At 44.7% G+C, this 19,690-nt stretch overlaps 1 protein-coding gene across 2 annotated transcripts in view; it reads left to right on the top strand.

Annotated features, from left to right (window-relative positions):
* Positions 1 to 19,690, top strand: part of MYO5C (myosin VC) — a 91,042-nt gene that overhangs the window by 54,760 nt on the left and 16,592 nt on the right. For both annotated transcript variants that reach the window (XM_074366138.1, XM_074366140.1), the window contains 12 exons: positions 1,421 to 1,484; positions 4,287 to 4,467; positions 6,011 to 6,104; positions 6,416 to 6,479; positions 6,561 to 6,641; positions 7,518 to 7,698; positions 9,296 to 9,389; positions 9,842 to 9,905; positions 10,962 to 11,130; positions 14,511 to 14,598; positions 17,331 to 17,429; positions 18,726 to 18,880. In XM_074366138.1, the coding sequence (XP_074222239.1) occupies positions 1,421 to 1,484; positions 4,287 to 4,467; positions 6,011 to 6,104; positions 6,416 to 6,479; positions 6,561 to 6,641; positions 7,518 to 7,698; positions 9,296 to 9,389; positions 9,842 to 9,905; positions 10,962 to 11,130; positions 14,511 to 14,598; positions 17,331 to 17,429; positions 18,726 to 18,880 (1,334 nt within the window). The remainder of the gene's footprint in view (positions 1 to 1,420; positions 1,485 to 4,286; positions 4,468 to 6,010; positions 6,105 to 6,415; positions 6,480 to 6,560; positions 6,642 to 7,517; positions 7,699 to 9,295; positions 9,390 to 9,841; positions 9,906 to 10,961; positions 11,131 to 14,510; positions 14,599 to 17,330; positions 17,430 to 18,725; positions 18,881 to 19,690) is intronic.

Raw genomic sequence — 19,690 nt, 5'->3', positions numbered from 1 at the left:
ATTTAAATTCCTACAAGTGTGTACTGAAAATTATGTATTTGACATGTTTGTATGGATAATTTTGTGCCTGAAAACTTGCATACCCAGTGTTTATAAACTGCTTATCCTGTGGATCTCCCTTCACATGGCAAACAGAGTTTTATGAAAGCATCAAACTCCATTGACCTTTGTGACATCTGGCTAAGAGATGTCATTGAATGCTGTTTCCCTTTTTTGAGATTCCAACTTGGACAAAGTTGCTTTGGGGAAGAAAGTCCCATTTGAGCAGCCTCTTAAGCCCATTTGAAAATGTCCCAAGATGGTAAGCACCAGAATTGACGTCGGTTCTGTGAAAGACTTAAAAATTGAAATTATACCAAGTATGGTGGCTTCTCAATTAAAGCTTAAGCATTTTCCCTAGTATTTTCTGGCCAACTCATGACATTCTGAAGCAATCATTTTGATTCAGGGACATTTTACACTGCATTAGACAAACTATTAAACTGGTGGCTTTTTTTTTTTAAACCAAGTAATTTGAAGGATTGCTATTGTCACCTCATCCCTGGGTTCCCCTCCAGGGGAGGACTCAGAAATGAGGTAGAACTCAAGAGTGAGGTGTACGCTAAGCACACACTGGGCTGTCTGCATCTGTCATTCAGCCCCTGTTCTGAAGGGCACCTGTTGTGTGTGGACACGTTGGGAACGTGGGGCTGTCCTAACCACAGACTGTCCTGAACCCCGGTGACTGTTTCCTAGTGGTCAAGTCCTGCTTGCCCTATACTTTGTGTTGGATTCTTGTGTTTAAATGCAACAGCGGCTTTTTATGTTTCCTCTTCCCCAGATGAAGACAGATGCTTTATTATTTTCTTGGTTATCATGAATGAGTGGTTCTCCACCAAGCTGGTTTTGTTTCCCCCTCCCTCTCCAGGCATTTGGCAATGACTGGAGACATTTTTGGTGTCACAGCTAGAGCAAAGGTGCTACTGGCTTCCCGAGGGTAGAAGCCAGGGATGGTGTTGGACATCCCACAGTGCACAGGACGGCCCCCTCTCCACAGCGAGAAGTACCTGGCTGAAGCATCAGTAGTGCTGACATGGACAACCCCATAATCGATCATTTTCTTTCCAAAGGGTTTCTGTTACTTTTAATATTTGTTGTTTCAACGCCAACATATCTGTTTTAATAAAACAAATGGTATTCAGACCAATAAAAGAACTATGAATGAAACTATAGATTCCAACACAACAAATGGGTGAGGATGATGATTTTGAAATTCTTTTATCTATACTTCAATTTTTAAAAAATGACAGTTACCCTCTTAAATCCCATTAGGAATAAATATCACATGGTTATTCTTGCAGTCTCACTTTCTCAAACGTGACATGAAGTGATAAAGGTGTTGCTTTGCCGACATATTTCAAAGAGCATTCTCTTTTCACAGAAAAAATGGACGACCTCACCAAGCAGCTCTTTGATGATGTTCAAAAAGAAGAGCGACAAAGAATGTATGAAATCTAATTTGTGTTAAAGCCGCTGCTTTCTTCTCTCTCTGCTGTTTTCTGTTTTGCTTCTCAGCTTGCAGTTGCAGATCACAGATATAGGAGAGCAGGGTGTGAATACTTTTAGGAAGTGAGCGACTGAGTTTTGTGAGAGCTAAGTCCCCAGTGTACACCTTTCAGACACTGTACAGGTTCTGCACCCGTGGGCACAGTGCACCCCTGGGAATTTCTTGCTTTCCCTTTATTGCCAAAACAGAAGTTCAGAGACTGCTACCTCTTTCAGCATCCATCAAGTCCAAGGATGAAGATGATTGCCTTTTATAAACCTCCCTCCCTTCCCCCTACCCCACATTGTGTCTGTTAATGTGACTCTTGTCCCAGAGAATAAGGGATGTAACCCACCCCATAAAAATTAAAACGGGTCCCCATGACTTTTTACTGTTCCAGCCCCGTCTTTCCTGTGACAGTAGTAAACCCTTTGCTAAGGTCCAAAGGCTCCAGTCTGTGCTCCCCTCTCTTCAGGAGTCAACTCACAGGTTTTTAAATCTCCAGGGTGCTGGGGGAAAATGGAACATTCTTGGCACGTCTCTGTTGTCTCTGTCAAGGGCTCAAAGGCCCAGGGCTGCCTGGGTGGCAGGATGTACATCTTTCCTGTGAAGTTAGGAGAGCCTGGGTCTGGGGGGCTGGGGCAGGATGCCAAGAATTTAGAGGAGAGAGTGTCACTGAAGAGCTCCAAGAGTTAACAGATACATAAGGAGTTTCATGATCCTACATCAATTTTTTTTAGATATATAGTTGACTTAAAGTATTATATTAGTTTTAGGTGTACAATGTAGTGATTCAAAATTTTTACACATTATACTCCATTTTTAATTGTTGTAAAATATTAGCTAGACTCCCTGTGTTTTACAATATGTCCTTGTAGCTAATTTATTTTCTACATAGTAGTTTGTACCTCTTAATCACCTAGCCTGATCTTGCCCCTCCCCCTCCCCTCTCCCCACTGGTAACCACTAGTTTCTTCTATGAGTTTGTTTCTATTTTGTTATATTCATTCATATGTTCTACTTTTTAGATTCCACATATAAGCGATAACACACAGTATTTGTCTTTCTCTGACTTATTTCACTAAGCATAAAACTCCCCTGGTTTCATCCATGTTATTATGAATGGAATAACTTCATTCTTTTTTATGGCTGAGTAATATTCCATTGCATATATATGCCACATCTTTATCCATTCATCTGTTAGTGGACATTTAGGTTGTTTCCATGTCTTGGCTATCATAAATAGTGCTGCTATGAACACAGAGGGGGGGTTTCATGTATCCTTTTGAATTAGTGTTTTCCTTTTCTTTGGTTGTATACCCAGGAGTGGAGTTGCTGGATCATACCTACATCAGTTTTTAAATAGAGATAGCTAACTCTTTACCTTGACAAGTCTGTTTTTCAGTGAACTCTTAACTCTAGAAGAGGAGCTCAGCTATTGGCATCTCGTGGTGTTCCTTGACCACTTGGGAGAGGTTATTTCAAGCAGGGGCTTGGAGAGCCAGCCTGAGGTCAGATCTCTTTGAGCTCTTTGCAGTCCTCATCAGCACTCACTTGCCGCTCAGTCCCTGGTTGGCTGACTGGGGAAGACTTGGTCCCATCACAAACCTCAAGAGCCTCAAAGATCCCGCAATCAGTGGGTGCGCTCCCAGACAGTTTAGGCTACAAGTCTAAGATTCTCTTTACATAAGATTTCTGGTTGCAATTTGCTTCTTCAGATGTATTTTCCTGGCCTCATAGGACCACTGTTGTTCTTTTTAAAACCTGAAAACAAAGTTTAAAAGTTTGTTAATACCTATAAAAAGAAATGAAACAAACACCTATCAGGAATGAAACAAGCACCTATTGGGAATAAGACCCTCTTCCTCAGGGTTTTCCCCTTTGTGCTGTAAAAGCAAGTCATAAAATGGACTGAGTTGATAGCCCTGCAAGTAGAAAGGTGATTTATAACCTCACAGAGCTCCTAAGGCGGCTTCAGTTCTGACTGGGCCCCCCATGGGCTGTGTTGGGCTGGTCTAGGTTCTGTGTCTCTCTTTGGTTATTGTTTTGATCAGTCACCCCATACTTAATTGAGCAACCATCTCTCAAGGAACTGGCTTTTCATGGCCTTTTGGGCACCTGGGTTGGCTGCAGTTTATTCTAGGGTTGGACCCTTTGACACATTAAATGGCTGTATGAACTTGTTTAAGCCAATCCGCTTCAGGATCCTTGTCTCTGAGCAGGGGACAGAACTTGGCAGAATGTGTGTCTTTGCTGAGGGAAGTGACCCCTGTTGGGGACCTCATGGAACCAGGGTGGCTTGGAGGGATACAGCACCCCAAAAACCATTGTCTTTTTGTTTGGTGTTTGGTTTTTGGTTGGGGGTGGGTAGGGGAACTAGGTTTATTTGCTTATTTATTTTAATAGAGGTACTGGGGATTGAACCCAGGACCTCGTGCATGCTAAGCACGACTCTACCACTGAGCTATACCCTCCCCTGCCAATTGAGTCTAAGTTCAGCCTCCCTCTGTTGTGTTTGCTGTGTGTGTTCGCTGTAGGGTTGCACTTCTCTGATCAGAAGGTATAAGAAGCTCCCTTACCCTAAGGGAACAGAAAGCAGTCTGCTAGAAATAAGACCATTGTCTATTGGACCCTCACAGTAGGTCCTAACATAGCTCCTCCTTTCTGAGTCTCCTCTGATTTTCAAAATGATGTGCTGTTCTAATTCAGGATAAAAAACTTAAGAGACAGTTCCAAATTATTTTCTTCTTTTGCCGCTTAGACTTCTTGAAAAAAGTTTTGAACTGAAAACACAAGACTATGAGAAGCAGATCCGGTCTTTGAAAGAAGAAATTAAATCTCTCAAGAGTGAGAAAATGCAACTGCAGCACCAGCTGGAGGAGGAGCGGGTCACCTCTGACGGCCTGAAGGGGGAAGTGGCCCGGCTGAGCCAGCAGGCGAAGGTAGGGGCTGCTCCTCACTTTCTCAGCGCGTCTGACCTGCGCGCGGCGGGGCAGGTCCTCACCCCCATCGGCTCAGCTAAACGTGCCCCCGTGTGAAGGCAGAAGGACCCTGATTCCTTCAGTTCCTTCAAGAGTAGCCCCAATACTGCCTTTGCCTTAGCAGTACTGCTGTTCATGCTTTAAAAGTCAGTATTCTTACTTTACAAAAATTCCATTTACATAAAAGTTACTGAAATATGTTGACCTAGAGAATACTTCCATATGAAATTATAAATTGACATGAACCACTGTTACATAATCCATCATGTTGTTCTGTATCTACAAATACCTGTATTAAAATTAAATTACTGTGTCAGAATCTTCCACTTCAAAATGTTAGCAGATAATGGACACAAGCAATGGTCCATGCTTGGACAATCCAGGCTTATCTGAATTCCTTCCCTATCAGAAAACACAAACCTGTGTGTCCTTTCTTCCTCAGTGCCAACCATTTCATTGTAAGTTTGGGTAGCTTTTAAGTGTCCACTAGATGTGTGAAACATGTTAATAGAATAATTGTTAAGATTACACAAATATTCTCTGCAATTGTCACGGAATAGCCATGCTAGCCAGGCATGGTTTAGAAGATGTGTCACTTCTAAGATTCACCTGGGTTCTCTCTGAATTTCTCAGTAGAACTGCCCATACTCTCTGAGCCCTGGTTGCTTATTGTTTAAAAGTAGGAGATTGGACCGTGGAATCGGGAAGGACTACATATGCCTTTGAGTGCTTCATTCTTAGCAGTCACGTAAGACTGATGTCCCTCTGCAGGAGTCACCTCGTCTGGCTATAGTCTGCATCTTGGGAAGTCATGTGGCTGCACTTGGAGTAAGACACCAATATTTGTCACTGACTTCCTCTTCGGTAGCTAAAACGATGGTCCAGTCTCTCCAGTGTGGTGTATTAAGGGAATTACTCTGATTTTCAAAGAAAACAAACCCATTATCATCAGCATCTATGTTATAATCAGCCTAGAAGTGAATTCACATGTGACTTGGAACATTACAAAGAGCAGCACACAGCCTCTTCCCCACAGCCAGAACTTCCCCTCGTGGTCCCCAGTCATGCCCCCACCGCCAACTCCCACACCTCCAGGGCATGCCCTGGCCCTGCCGCTGGGCCAGACCCACAATTACAAAGGTGGTGACTTTGCCCACTTCCTCACATCCACGATTTCATCATACACTGAAAAAAAACTTAGCCCCCATGACCACCTCCTCCTCCTCACCCCAAGCTTGCAGTAAAAATTTTTTTCCTTTATATTGTAGGAAAGCAAATTCTATTGATAGAACCAAGTACTCTAGGAATAACAGTATTTTGAACAATTGAACAATGCTTTGAGGCCAAGTTTTATGGGCAGTGATGGTTTAACAAGATTTTAACTAAGCAGCTGCAGTGAGAACACCTTGCATGGATGCGTAATACAGTGACAGTGCTTCTTTTTCTGATGTGAATCACGATATCTGTTTTTTCTTCACCTGGTTCCATCATTGCTGTGATTCAGACAATCTCGGAGTTTGAAAAGGAGATAGAGCTACTTCAGACACAGAAGATAGACGTGGAGAAACACGTGCAGTCCCAAAAACGGGAAATGAGAGGTAACAAAGACACGAATCACTGAGTCCTTAGGGTGAGGGCTGTGTTATTACCAGAGGTGTCACTGCGAAGGCAGTGTGTCCTTTGACTGGTCTGAGGCTGTTGGTTAGCTGGTTGGTGGATATATGATAGGTTGAATAGCTGGTTGACTTCATAGCTGGTAGATAGGTTGGTTGGTTGGTCAGTCAGCTGGTGAGTTAATCAGCTGATGGGATGGTTAGCTAGAGAGTCTGTGGAGCTGGAGAACTGGAAATGGGAAATGAGAAATCACACAAAAAATGTAATTTATACCAGCTCTGCCTTTTCCTCTCAGAACAGATGTCAGAGATCACCAGACAGCTTCTTGAGAGCTATGACATTGAAGATGTAAGAAGCAGGTAATCATGTTTGCATTACCAAGCACTTAGAGACGTGTAACACATGAGAGACATGATTTTCTTACTCTCCTTGTGTTGTAGGCTCTCTGTGGAAGATTTGGAACATTTAAATGAGGATGGAGAACTTTGGTTTGCTTATGAAGGACTAAAGAAAGCAACACGGTGAGAAATTCCCCTCAGGGTTCTTTGTGATTTTTCAGAGACAACAGACTACCAGAAAGTCAAAATTTTATGTTACGTAAATTTGATACAAAAAGTAAATTTCCTACAGCAGAATGGTCTAATAATCCCTGGAAATATTTCTTCAAGGATTAGAGAATTAGTTTAGTAATGAAGAACTATCTCTTTGTGGGATACATGGCCAAGTAATAAAACCCATAACCTGTACAATGAAAACTAATTATATCAAATAAGTCAGCTAGTGTTGCTATAGATATATAGATATGTTTAAATTTAAGGTGTCTGCCGTTTTTTACATTAATAAACTTTATTTTATAGAGCAGTTTTAGATTCACAGCAAAACTGAGCAGAAAGTGCAGAGATGTCTCACATAACACCTCCTGCCCCCACACATGCACAGCCACTACCAACATCTCACCAGAGGGCACGTCTGTTAAAATGGGTGAACCTACATTGACACGTCATTGTCACCAAGTCAGTAGAGTTCACTCTGTGTGTTGTACATTCTATGGGTTTTGAAAAGTGTATAATAACGTGTATCTTTATCATTGTTGCATCATACAAAACATATTTTAACCATTAGAGTAAAAATGTAATTTTAATAATGTCTAAAATAAAATTTCTCACCATTAACTGCACGTTAACACCACATAACACTTCCTAACTAGCTAGAAGGTTTTTGTAATTATATGTTCCTAATTCCACAGCCTGTAACCGTGTGTCTGTAAGTGAACTTTGTGTGCTTAGTGCCTGGCTGTCATCGTGGGTTCTCGTAACGGCTGCACAAGTGCACGCGCAGAGTCCTCAGCACAGCAGGGTAAAGGCCGTGTGGTTAACTTCTTGACCCTCCTCTAACAGTGTCTTGGAGAGCCATTTCCAGTCCCAGAAGGACTGCTACGAGAAGGAGATTGAAGCTTTGAACTTCAAAGTGGCGCATCTCAGTCAAGAAATCAACCACCTGCAGAAATTATTTAGAGAAGAGAATGACATCAATGAGAGCATCCGTCATGAAGTTACCAGGCTGACATCAGAAAACATGGTAGAGTCTCTGCCCCGGGCCCCCGTCCTGGCCGTTATTCGGGAGATGTTACGCATTAGTGAAGGAAAGTTCAGTTTCTCGGCTGTAAAATGAATTATGTTTTCCAGGAGGGAAATAACTGGTTCAGAAAATAAAATTATAAAATTATCCCAGGCTGGAAAACATTTTGAGAGTGTTTACCGTAGGATGGGTGCAAATTCTGTAATTCATGTGTGTGTGTTTAAACCTATGTATTTAAAATCTAGCCCTAACCCCTTTGAAAGTAACAAAAAGCATCAAGGTAAAAGGGCATCACTTGAGAGGGGCGTGCGTTCAGAAGGCAGGTCTCCTGCTCATCTCACTGTTTCAACATCCTTCTTCCATAATGCCCGTTCTTTCCCACTGCATCCTTTCTTCTAACTCATACCTACAGGCATGAAGAAATGTCTTAGGAATCTTCTCATCAAAAAACGTTCCTTTCTCCACCCCACACCTCCTCCAGCCACCATTCAGTCTCTCTGGGGGCTTGGCCGTGCTCTTCCATGGCCACCGAGCTGTGATTTCTTCCCTCCCACTTATTCCACAGCTACCCCTTTCTGCCGTGCGTCCCCGCCACTAACTGCATCTACCTGCTCAGGGCTGGGCACAGGGGCTTCCTCTTCACCCTCGTCTCAGTCTCTCAGCAGCTTTTGGTGACTTAACCACTTCCTCTCCCTCCTTATTGTTCTGTTGGCTTCCAGGTCACCATACTCTACACGTTTTCTCATCCTGCCTCACTGGCTGCTCCTTCTCAGCTTCTTTGCTGACTCCTCCTCCTCTGCCCAGCCTGGGAGCAGTAGGAGATCTCAGGGCTGTGTCAGCAGGTGAGATGTGATCCTGGGCACAGCGGATGTGTGGAACCGTAGTTAAGGACCGCACATCTTTGTTTACTCCTTGGGTGAAAGTGTAATGAAGAATTTGCAGTGAGATCCAGTTGTGCAATCAAAAAATTCTTCATTTGGACTTCAGAGGCACAGGCATTTTTATAAACTTTGACAACAGAAAAACTCTCCTTACCTGACTGAGGGTGGAATGATGGGCCTTTAAAGAGAGATATAGCTAGACAAGGACAGAAGATTTTGAAACACAGTGGATCATTCCAGATGTCCACAAACAGAGCCGTGCACAGCCTGGAATTCAAAGGGCACAGTGGTACCCCTTTGAGATAATTCACCTGTTTTTAGATGAGGTGATGATGCTTCTGGGCCTGAACCAAAGAGATTGGCTGCATTTCCTCACATCATCCCTCCCTCAACTCAGAGAGAATCCCCATGTGCCCGCCCAGCTGGTACACCTCCTTCTCTGCAGGAGCCCTCGGTGATGCGGAGGGTGGTAGCCATGTAAGAACCACTCACTCTGAGCCTGCTGGTGTTTCTCGTGACCATATAGGTCTTGAGGTGAAAAACATGACGTCTGTCTAGCCTAATGCCTTGGCTGCCCCCTTACACGACCATGCTGGACGCATGTTCCACAGGGTTAAATACCTAGATGGTTTAGTTTGCTTCTGAGTAGCTCTGGGATTTTAAAGTTCGTACATGCAAGAATTTTATATTCTAATATTTCTATTTCTTCTCTGCAGATGATCCCAGACTTTAAACAGCAAATTTCAGAACTGGAGAAACAGAAGCAAGACCTTGAAATCCGCCTGACTGAACAAAACGAATCCATGAAAGGTAACTGGGACGCTCACGAAGCTGCTTTTAGGAAATGGTTTCTTGTGCCCGGAAAATGACACCCAGGGGTATCAAACTGAGTCTCTGTGGGGCCAGGCAGGTGACATAAATGTGATGAGTGGGCTAGGTGGATGTGCAGGAAGGTGCATGGGCACTTTAAGGCAGCAGCTGCCTCCGAGCTCCATTGATTGCTGCTAAGTAGGGAATTAGGCCCCAGTGTTGATACTCCTATTTTAAAAAAATAATAAAAATTCAGATTTTTGCATGAAATATCATAATTTTAAAATAATGCCTTGAAAAGTTTTTAAACATTGTTTGGACCAAACAAAACCTAATCTCTAGGTGAGTACAACTTAGAACCCTTGATAACTAAAGATATGAAAATACGACCAAACCCGAATCAGAATGCAGTGATGTGGCCTCCAAAGTGCCAGAGGTTCTTCTCATTCCAGGAAAACTAGAAGAATTGTCTCATCAGTTGAATCGCTATAGAGAAGAGGAAGGAATGCAAAGAAAGTAAGTGTTAACACTCATGTACTTCAAGTTTGCGCTCCTGTAATGCCTTTCTTTTCAGAAATTGTGGGAGATACCAAGATAGGTTATTAAGCCAAAAAAGCAAGTGTTACTTAAGTTGTATAATATATTAGCATTCGAATGTGAAGAAAAGAAACACACACACACACCCTTCTCTGGAAGAATGCACAAGAAACAAGACAAAACATTGGTTGCCGGCGTGGAGGGTCACTGGGTGCCTGGTGCACAGGGGAAAGAGGAGACTTACTCTTCACTGTAGACCCTTTATGCCCTTGGCGTGTTATGCCATAGGCATGAATTATCTCTTCAAAAAAGTGATAAATTAAGACCATGTGAGAGAAGACAGCTTCTCTCTTAGCAGACCCCTTTGGGTAAGGCCTAAAATCCATGTTGATAGAGAATCTTCATTGATAATCCCCCCAGATTACATCCTGGCCAACAGAGGGCCTGGGGTTCTGGTGCCGCCTGGTGAGGAAAATATTTCGCTGCCAGCTTGTTGAGATACTTAATGTTTAGAACAATAAATGGACACTCTGCACCCCAGAGAGCACTTTCAGTCATGTGGCTTCGTTGTAGGATTGGGACCAAATGGGGGTCCAAAGCAGTAGGAAAGTGTCAAGCCACCCTTTTGGGACTCTTTGAATGGGTTTCCTTTTCTCGTTTCTCTGAACCCTGGCTTTCTGAGTGTCTGGTTCCCGGGCTGTTCACAAAGGAGATGGTCATCAGGGTTTGGTCATAGGGTATGAGTGGGAATAGATGCCCTGGGGGAGCAGTCAAGGGTTATAGGCTGGGGTCATGGGATGAGGGCCTCTTATGAGGCTAAGCAGACTGGGGCCGTCCAAGGGCAGTTTCATACCCCACTAACCCTGGTTTCTGCCCCCTACTTCAAGCACTCCCCTGTCCGGGTACTATTTGCTTTACACACACATTGGCCAGTGTATTTTTCCATCTTTGGAAATACCAGTGCTTGCTGTGATGATGAGTGACTTCTCCACGACAGTCAGACTGATACCAAAATTTCCTCAATCCTTTTCCCAGGACCGTAGAAGCCCAAAATGAAATTCACACCACAGAGAAAGAGAAGCTGATGGATACGAGTCAAGAAATGCAGGAGACCGGCGAGCACTTGAAGAAACAGTTTGAAACTGAAAGTGAGGTCAAGAGTAGTTTGCGGCACGAAGCGTCTCATCTCACTGTGGAGAACAGGGTGAGACACCCTCTGACTTGCTGAGAAATGACTGCCTGTGCACAGGAATCACTGAAAGGGGGGGCTGGCCACCTGGAGCATCCAATGAGCAGTGTCTGCTTTTTTGCCAGAGCAGCCTGTTTCCTTATATCAAAAGACAGGTGGTCTCTGAGGTGACAGGTGCTGCAGGGGAGCCTGGGATTTACACGGATGAGAGGGGAGGGGTGGTGAGGTCTTGAGCACTGTCCCCTGAGCAGCACCTGTCTGAGACGATGATTCTCTGGCCCAGAGCACGTTGAAGATGGCAGGCTGATGTGTGTACATCTCTGAGCACAGCTTAGCATAGCAAAGGTCCATGCTTGCTTCTGGGGGTGTGCCTTTCCTACAGTTTGCAGCGTTAAAATGTTCTTCGATGAAATGGTCATGATAGGAGATGACTGGTGTTCGAAATTGTGAAAGTCTTCATCAAATTGTAAATGCCCTTGTTGAGTGAGTTGTGGGAACTCTTTGACAGTTCCCAGCAATTCTTCTGAAGTTGTGCTGGTTTGTGAATCCCACAAGACTGAGAAGCACCAGAGTAGCAGATGGGATGCTTTCCCGGGAGGTGGACAATCTCAGGCCCCTCCCTGGCCTGGCCGCCTCCAAGACCCCAACTTGGGGAGGGCTCAGCAGGGCAGTGGTCCGCCTGGACCTGCCCCCGGGCCCTGCTCCCCACTGTCAGGGCCCCATGTTTCCTATCTCACAAGAAAAACATGATAGGGTAAAATCATATTTTACAGTGTCAGGATTTACCTTGAAGAGTAATTATAGATAAAAAGAGGAATCCAGAGAGCTTAACATTTAATAGAAGGTAATACATTCCAGTCAGGACACCTGGATGATGGCTCTTTTTGGAGGGGTCTGGCTTTCTCAGAGAATAGACTTCTGAAATCCCACCAGACAAGCAACTGCCAGCTGAACTTGTGTGGAAGGCTGTCCCGCCTTCTGCCACTGTGCCTGCGTGTGTGTCCCTGGGTCTCAGCTGGGGGGGGTGGTAAGGGGGAAAGGGTAGGAGGGGGGTCACATGTGTTGCACATCTTGTCCTGTGGGAGCCTTCCTTCCCTAGCTGTGAGAGTGTGGCTCTGTCAGTCCCCGAGTTGTGTGGGACTTTTGTGCATTTGTTTCCGGTGCTCCGGGAGCAGTGGGGTCCCGCTCAGGAGTCCCCCTGTGTGTGTGGCTCTGCTCACAGGCAGGGAAGGGCCAGGCCTGTTTCTTCTGCAATGCACCAAGCAGAGGAGCAGTCATATCCACGTGGTCATTCCAACAAATCAGTCGCCTCAGTGTTACAAACGAACAGATGAGTATGCGACAAAAGTATACCATTTCTCTCTCTTCAGTGGTGGATTTTGTCCACAAATGAGATTAAACTGTATTAGTTTCCCAGAACTACCATAATAAGTTACCACAAACTAGGTGGCTTAAAACAACAGAAAGTTGCACTCTCACAGTGTGGAGGCCAGAAGTCCAAATTCAAGGTGTGAGCAGGGCCGCACTCCTCTAAGGTCTCTAGGAAAGAGTCTGTCCTTGCCTCTGGCAGCTCCTGGCGTTCCTTGGTTTGTGGCAGCGTAATTCCACTCTCTGCCTGTGTCTTCCCTCTGTGTGTCCTTTTCTGTCTGTTATAAGGACAGTCTCAACTATATTTAGGACCCACCCTGATCCAATATGATCTCACATTGATCCTTAGTTTAATGGCAAGTACCAAGACCCTATTTCCAAGTAAGGTCACATTCTGGGGATCTAAGTGGACATGATTTTGAGGTGACCCTATTCAACCCACTTTATTATCCTTTGAGTCAAAAAAAATCCTTATTAAAAAAAGAAAAAAACTTTAAGTGATCATCTCACTATTTATCAAAGAAATTTAAAATTAAAGCTAGGTATTATTTTTGCTTCTCAAATAATAATGATCTTACGTTGCTGGTGAAAACACCCTGAAGTGGGCCGTGTCACACATAGTTCCTGGGGACTGAAACTGGCGTCAGCTTTCTCAGGAGTGGTTTGGAGGCAAATATCAGGAACCTCTGGAAGTGCGTTCTTTGACTTGGTAATGTAATTTCTAAGATTCTGTTCTAAGCAAGTAATGGGATATGTGGACAAGGATTTTTGTTCAGAGTGGTCAGCATAGTGTTATTAGTCATAGCAAACAAAAAAAAAAAGGAAAGAAAAGAAAAAAAGGATGTCCAGCGATAGTGGGCAGATTTAATTATTATACAATCATGTGACTTAGCCATTAAAATGACAGTTTGGTATGTTATCGATAAAGAGGGAAATATCTGCAGAGTAATGAGAGAGAAGTGCAGGATTTAAACTTCATACGCAATGTGACCCAATTTTATAAAATGTATATGTGCCATATTAGAAGAAAAGAATGAAATAAATCAACATGTGAACAGTGATTTCCTCCAGGTTCTGGACTGATGGGTGGCTTTTTAAAAAAATTACTAGATTTTTTTAAAATAGGCTCAAATAGGAGGGAAGAAACAGTACCTACACTTGTAAGGCCAAATAAGGTTCCTGACGAGGTTAGCCAGGGACACAGAACTGTAGCAGGGAGAGGTGGCCACTAAGGAGAAACAACACACTTGCCTCGGCCCTGGGAGTCCCCAGAGGGCACGTGACTGCATGGTGGGCACTGCTGGATTGGAGAAGCCTGAATTCCTTCGTCAAAGCCCTCAGAACTAAGGAAGAATTTAAAGATTCTCTGCCGGAAGTATTTATGGGCATCCAGGACTCTTGTGGTTCTTGAGCCAAGTTCAGCACAGGCAGGGCCACCCCCTTATCAGGAAGGAGAGGCAAAGTGGGGACCCGAACCTCTGAAGTTTCTATCGACCTCCAGCCACTGACATCCAGAGAGCCCATTTTCACACCTGTATATTTTTAAATTCTCTGCAGTGGGCATTATTTTATTAAGGGAAAATTAGATCAAGATAAATGTGATATATCCATACAATAGGATGTTATTCAGCCACAAAAAGCGGTGAAGTATTGATTCGTGCCCCAGCAGAGATGAACCCTGAAAACATAACGCCAGGTGAAAGAAGACGGACATGAAAGGCCACATATTGGATGATTCCATTTATAGTAAATTTCCAGAACAGGCAAATACGTAGAGACAGAAAGCAGATCAGCAGTTGCCAAGGGCTGGAAGAGTGACAAGGAGGTGACAGCTTAAAGTTAGGGGTTTTTTGATGTGATGAAAATACTGTGGAATTAGATAATGGTGATGGGTGCACAGCTGGCTATACTAAGAAACCATGTAGTGTGCATTGTGTGGCATGTGAATTACAGTTCAGGAAGGCTATTACCAAAAAATAGATAAGGAGCCTCTAAGGTAATGTCCTTGTTTCTTTTGATTTCTGTAGGATCTTGAGGAAGAGTTAGACATGAAGGACAGAGTGATTAAAAAGCTACAAGACCAAGTGAAGATTCTGACCAAGACAATTGAAAAAGGTTGGAAAAATAACCTTCATTTTCCTATTTTTTTGAACTTTCAGCTGAGGTCAACATGTGTTGATGTGTTATTTGCTGGTTTTTGAAAACCAGAGGGATGAGTCTCAACTGGTGGGTTTGGAGCTCAGGGATGGGCTAAATGATCCTTCGTGGCAGGCAGGTAGCTCACCACCCCTCACGTAATCCCAGACCTGCTCATGTAACTGTAAGGGGTACCGTATAAAGAATACTTTTAACCTCTTTTTCTATTAGCTCTCCCCTTGTGAAAATGAAACTGAACAAATTTCAAATTTAATTGCTTTAAAATTCACGTCTTCTCCCAGTTACATGGGATCAATATCCCAATTTCTATTAGAAAAAAAGAAGTAGAGAACTAAAAAGCCAGACATTAGTCCTGAACATGGACTGAACTTCACACCGAGGGTCCTCATGAGCTCCTGGGAAAAGGACCACCCCCACATCTTTCTTTCCTTCTCCTGCTTCTGTGTCTGAACTGTTCTGACTTCCCTCTCCTAACGCTCTTTGCTCTTTGTTCAGTAGTGCGTCTTCCTCCCAGCCTTTATCACTGAGGCTGTATCTTCAACTCTGTTCCTTTTTCCATACTCATTCTTTGAAGGGCTCCTTATTGTTATTTATTCAACTCTCATCTCACATTTAAAATGTCCAAAATGAAAATGAGGATCTTTCCCGCTCAGTAATAAATGGTACAGGTCAGTCTGCCCCATGAGGGCAGAGACCATGTCTGTCCTTGCCATTGCCCTTGTGGTGTCCCCATTGTTGGAAAGAATGAGTGAGCTGCCATCTCTACACAAGGACTTCCAAAATCCACTCGCCATTCCTCACTTTCCCTGAGTCCTGGTCCCTTTCTGCTTCTAACTCTACTCCTTCACCTTTCTGTTATCACCTTCAACCCAATATGTTTAAAGTGGGATTTAGACATTGGCTTCCCTTCCTGTGTTATCTATTGTCATATAACAAACCGTCCCAAAATTTAGCAGCTTAAAACAAAAAACACTTAACAACATGCAGTTCTGGAGCTTAGGAATCCAGAAGCAGCTTAGCTGGGTGGTTCTGGCTCTGAGTTGCAGTCAAGCTGTGGGCAGAGATGCAGTCATCTGAAGGCTTAACTGGGGCCGGGGCGTCTGCTTCCTTACTCATTCACGTGGCAGTTGTCGGGAAGCCAGTGTCTCTTGGACACTCCCTGGGTGGCACTAGCTCCCAAGGAACATGCTCAGATACAAGTCACTGCCCTTAAAAAACATTCAAAGTATGATATTCTGATCAGGTATTTCTGCTTCATTTCTTGTTCTTCCCGATCCAGATGCAGTTCCCCAATGAGAGGTCATTCTTATCATAACTGGTTGCTTAGTAAAGCCACTAACGTTCTACCTTTATCAGTCTCCACGGAGGCAGAGCTAGGAAATCAACAGGACACACGCTCATGCGGTGGGAGAGCGTTCTGTTAGCTCTCTGCCTGCTGCGTCTTCTTTTTCACCCATCAGAGCCTGCTCACTTTTCTTGGCCCCGCTAGAGTAGTACCTCCTTCCAGAAGCATTTTTCAGTGGTCCCAACCCATCTCTGCATAAATCCTTATGTCTCCTGTACTCATTTCCCATGGCTGCCTAACAGATCACCATAAAATTCGTGGCCTAATAGAACGTAAATTTATCATCTCACAGTTCTAGAGGTCAGAAGTTCAGAATGGTTTTCACTGGGTTAAAATCAGCATGTCAGCAAGGCTTCTGGAAGTATTAGAGGGGAGAGTCTGTTCCCTTGCCTTTTCCATCTCTAGGGGCCTTCCACCTGAGTCTCCTGGCTTGTGGGCCTCTTCCATCTTCAAATTCACCAGCGTAGTATCCTCAGAATCTTTCTCTCCCACCTGTGCTTCTATTGTCACTTCACCTGCTCTGTGATGTGATGAAGTGAAGGATCTTGAGATGGGGAGAGTATCCTGGATTATCCAGGTGGATCCAATGTAATGGCAAGCGATCTACCTTATAAGAAAGAAGCAGGAGTGTCAGAGTGAGAGAAGGTGATGTGACGATGGGAGCAGAGAGAGGGAAAGATGCGATGGTGGAAGCGGAGGTCAGAGTGATGTGGCCACAAGCCAAGGAGTGTGAGTGGCCTCTGGAAGCTGGAAAAGGCAAGAAATAAGTTCTTCCTCAGAGCCTCCAGAAGAAACACAGCTCTGCTGACACTTTGATTTTAACCTTGTGAGATCTCTTTTATTCTTCTGACCCCTAGAAATGTAAGATTTTTTAAATTGTGTTGAAGAAAATTGTTTTTTATGCCACCGAGTTTTGTGGCACCTTGTTACAGCACATAGGAAGCCAGTCCAGCCACCTTGGAAATCATGCAGTTTGGTGCTTTGCACACCAAATGTTTTGTGAATCTCATGTCTTTACCTGTAGCATCAGCATCCTGAAGGCAGGAGCAACATCCTGGATTGCTTTCCTATCCCCCTGTGCTCAGTCTATCCCAGGTATCATGGGGCTTCCCTGGAGGATAACGCAGCCTTTTCAGCAGCAGCTGCGCTCACTGGTGCACTCACAGATAAGAGTCACTACCAGGAGAATCCTTCAGGACTCAGTAAAGTTTGCATTTATTGGAAAGCTGCAGGAGTTCATGTGCTAACCAGCCAGAATGGGGTGGAAAGAGACAGAGCATTCTCATTATAATGCCTGTGGAAGTTGTTTTTGTGCATTTAGCTGATTGTTTGCCTCTGCCCACAGCCAATGATGTGCACCTGTCCTCGGGACCCAGGGAGTACCTTGGAATGCTGGAATACAAGAGAGAAGATGAGGCCAAGCTCATTCAAAATCTCATTCTTGGTAGTGAAACCTGGAACTCTGAATTGTTGCTTTGTGAACTTGAGCATCAATCATTGCCGCCATCCTGGGCCGGGGCAGTCCATCTTCTTCCTCCACTGCTTCTCCGCCTGGCACAGAGTTTCTTGGCCTCACCACTGTTGACCAGATAATTCTTTGTTTGTGGGCCTTTGCCTTGTAGGATGTTGCACAGTATCATTGGCTTCTGTTCTCTGGAAGCCAGTAGCAACCCCTAGTCATGATCATGAAAACGCCCCCAGACGTTGCCAGATGCCGTCTGGGGGTGTCCTGCCTTCAGCTGATATGCACTGCCGTAACCTCTTCCCAAGTCCAGTCACACGGTCTGTGTAGAGGACACATCTCCTCACCTTTGCGTCTCAGCACAGCAGCCAAGTGGGAGGGGTCGTTGTGGCCCCCGTGCTCCATTTGACTTCTGCTGAGCAGTTTACTTCAGGCGGCATGACGGGGGCTTCCCAGCCGCACCTCAGTCGCAGGAGTCTCCCAATGTGCATGCTCCAGCGTTGGTGGTCTTAGAACCAATCTTGCTAGACTGTCTTCAGTGTGAAAACCACGTGGTTTTCCAGGGAGAAAGAGAAAGGCTGTCTCCCTATCAGCTGGTCCCAGAATCTCAAAGCAAAACTCCCATGTGTAGCCTTACTCCTCTTCTCCTAAGCGGCCCCCCTCGGAGCACGTCAGCCCCTGCCCTTTCCTCTCTACCCCTGCTGGCGCACAGGGGCCTCTTTGTTCCCCCGTCTTAATGCAGATACCGGAAGGTCTTTGTTTGCCGGTCTTAACTTGTTTTATAGTTTCTCTCTTTTCTTCATCCCCACTCTGCCTCCCTGCCATCCTCTTCACCTCCAGACCCGCTAGTCCTCCTCTGCAGGACTGTTGTGTGACTGCTTTCTCTATTCAAAACGGGTGCAAGTGATCACTGAGGTCTTAATCCATCCTCATCATAGAGGCTGACTTGGGGTGCATGGAACTGGGGTTCCTCTCTTACCTTAGAGATCTGAACTCCAGGGTCTTCACACCAGGGAGGAACACAAATTCTGTCTTTTATTCAGCTTAAAAAAGAAAAAGCACTTGGCAAGTGACAAGTAAGAGGAGCAGGTGGCACCTTTATGTCTATTTTTGCCAAGAAAAGAGCCAGACTGAATTCCTCAAAAAGACAGGGCACCCCTATGCATCTGGGCACTGCATCAAGTACAAAAAAGCAAACAACCCCTGTCCCATAGTCAGAGGTTCCCCAGGGGAGAGCTGACCGTCAGCTGTAATCCTCATCGACTCTCTCTGCTTCAGACCTGAAGCCCCGTGGTGTGGTGGTGAACATGATCCCCGGGCTTCCAGCTCACATCCTGTTCATGTGTGTGCGCTACGCAGACTCTCTCAATGACGCCAGCATGCTCAAGTCCCTCATGAACAGCACCATTAACGGCATCAAGCAGGTGGTTAAGGTAGGAACCTTTGACATTGACCCTGAAGGCAGGAGCAACCTCTTCTGTTGCTTTCATATCCCTGCTGTGCTCCACGTTACTTACGAGGATTAACTGTCCTAGGTTAACCACATGATTCCCCAAACCAGCCTGAGGACCCACCAGTGAAAGCAGCCACGCTGTTAAGGAAAACCACCTTAGGGCAGAGAGCCCTAGGGGTGGGGATCTACTGATAGACCTTAAATCTCTTACTTGTAAGACTGCAACCCCGTGGCCACCACCCCACCACTTCTGCCCTCTTAGGGGTGAGATTCCTGGCTGCAGGGAATACGTGTCTGTCCATGTAACAAGTGTGAATGCTGAGGAATGGGAAAGACTGAAAAGTTACTCATCTCTTCCCTTCGCATGAATTTAATTCTCCCTTAAAAAACTACAGCCCGTAATTTTATTCCCAGCCCAGAAAGGAAGAAGTAAAATATAGAGTCGTTATTTTTCATCCCCCTTCCAAATAAGAAGCAAGTTCGATTCTGAGATGTATTTGAATTTTTTTAGTTGGGAAGTCTTATCTCACATTCAGTAAAATATGTAAATCCTATTTTAAATACTCCAGGAAAAGGGAAGAATAAAAAGAGTGAATGCATGAGGGGTCAGAGGATGGGTAATTCTTCCCTCCCCCCCCAACCCCCCCAAAAGTTTTATACCAAGAATTCATTATCCATCAGGAGTTAGGAGTGGAAAACTAGCATTGATTTGGTGCTGGGTGCTTCATAGTCACTGTCTTCAGGGGAGCTACCAAGGTGTTCTTGGGAGAGACGTGCACAAATTGATGTT

The sequence above is a fragment of the Camelus bactrianus genome, chromosome 6 (assembly GCF_048773025.1).
Source record: "Camelus bactrianus isolate YW-2024 breed Bactrian camel chromosome 6, ASM4877302v1, whole genome shotgun sequence".
NCBI lineage: Eukaryota > Metazoa > Chordata > Mammalia > Artiodactyla > Camelidae > Camelus > Camelus bactrianus.
Note: the sequence above shows the minus strand (reverse complement) of the source record. Positions and strands in the feature narration are given on the sequence as shown.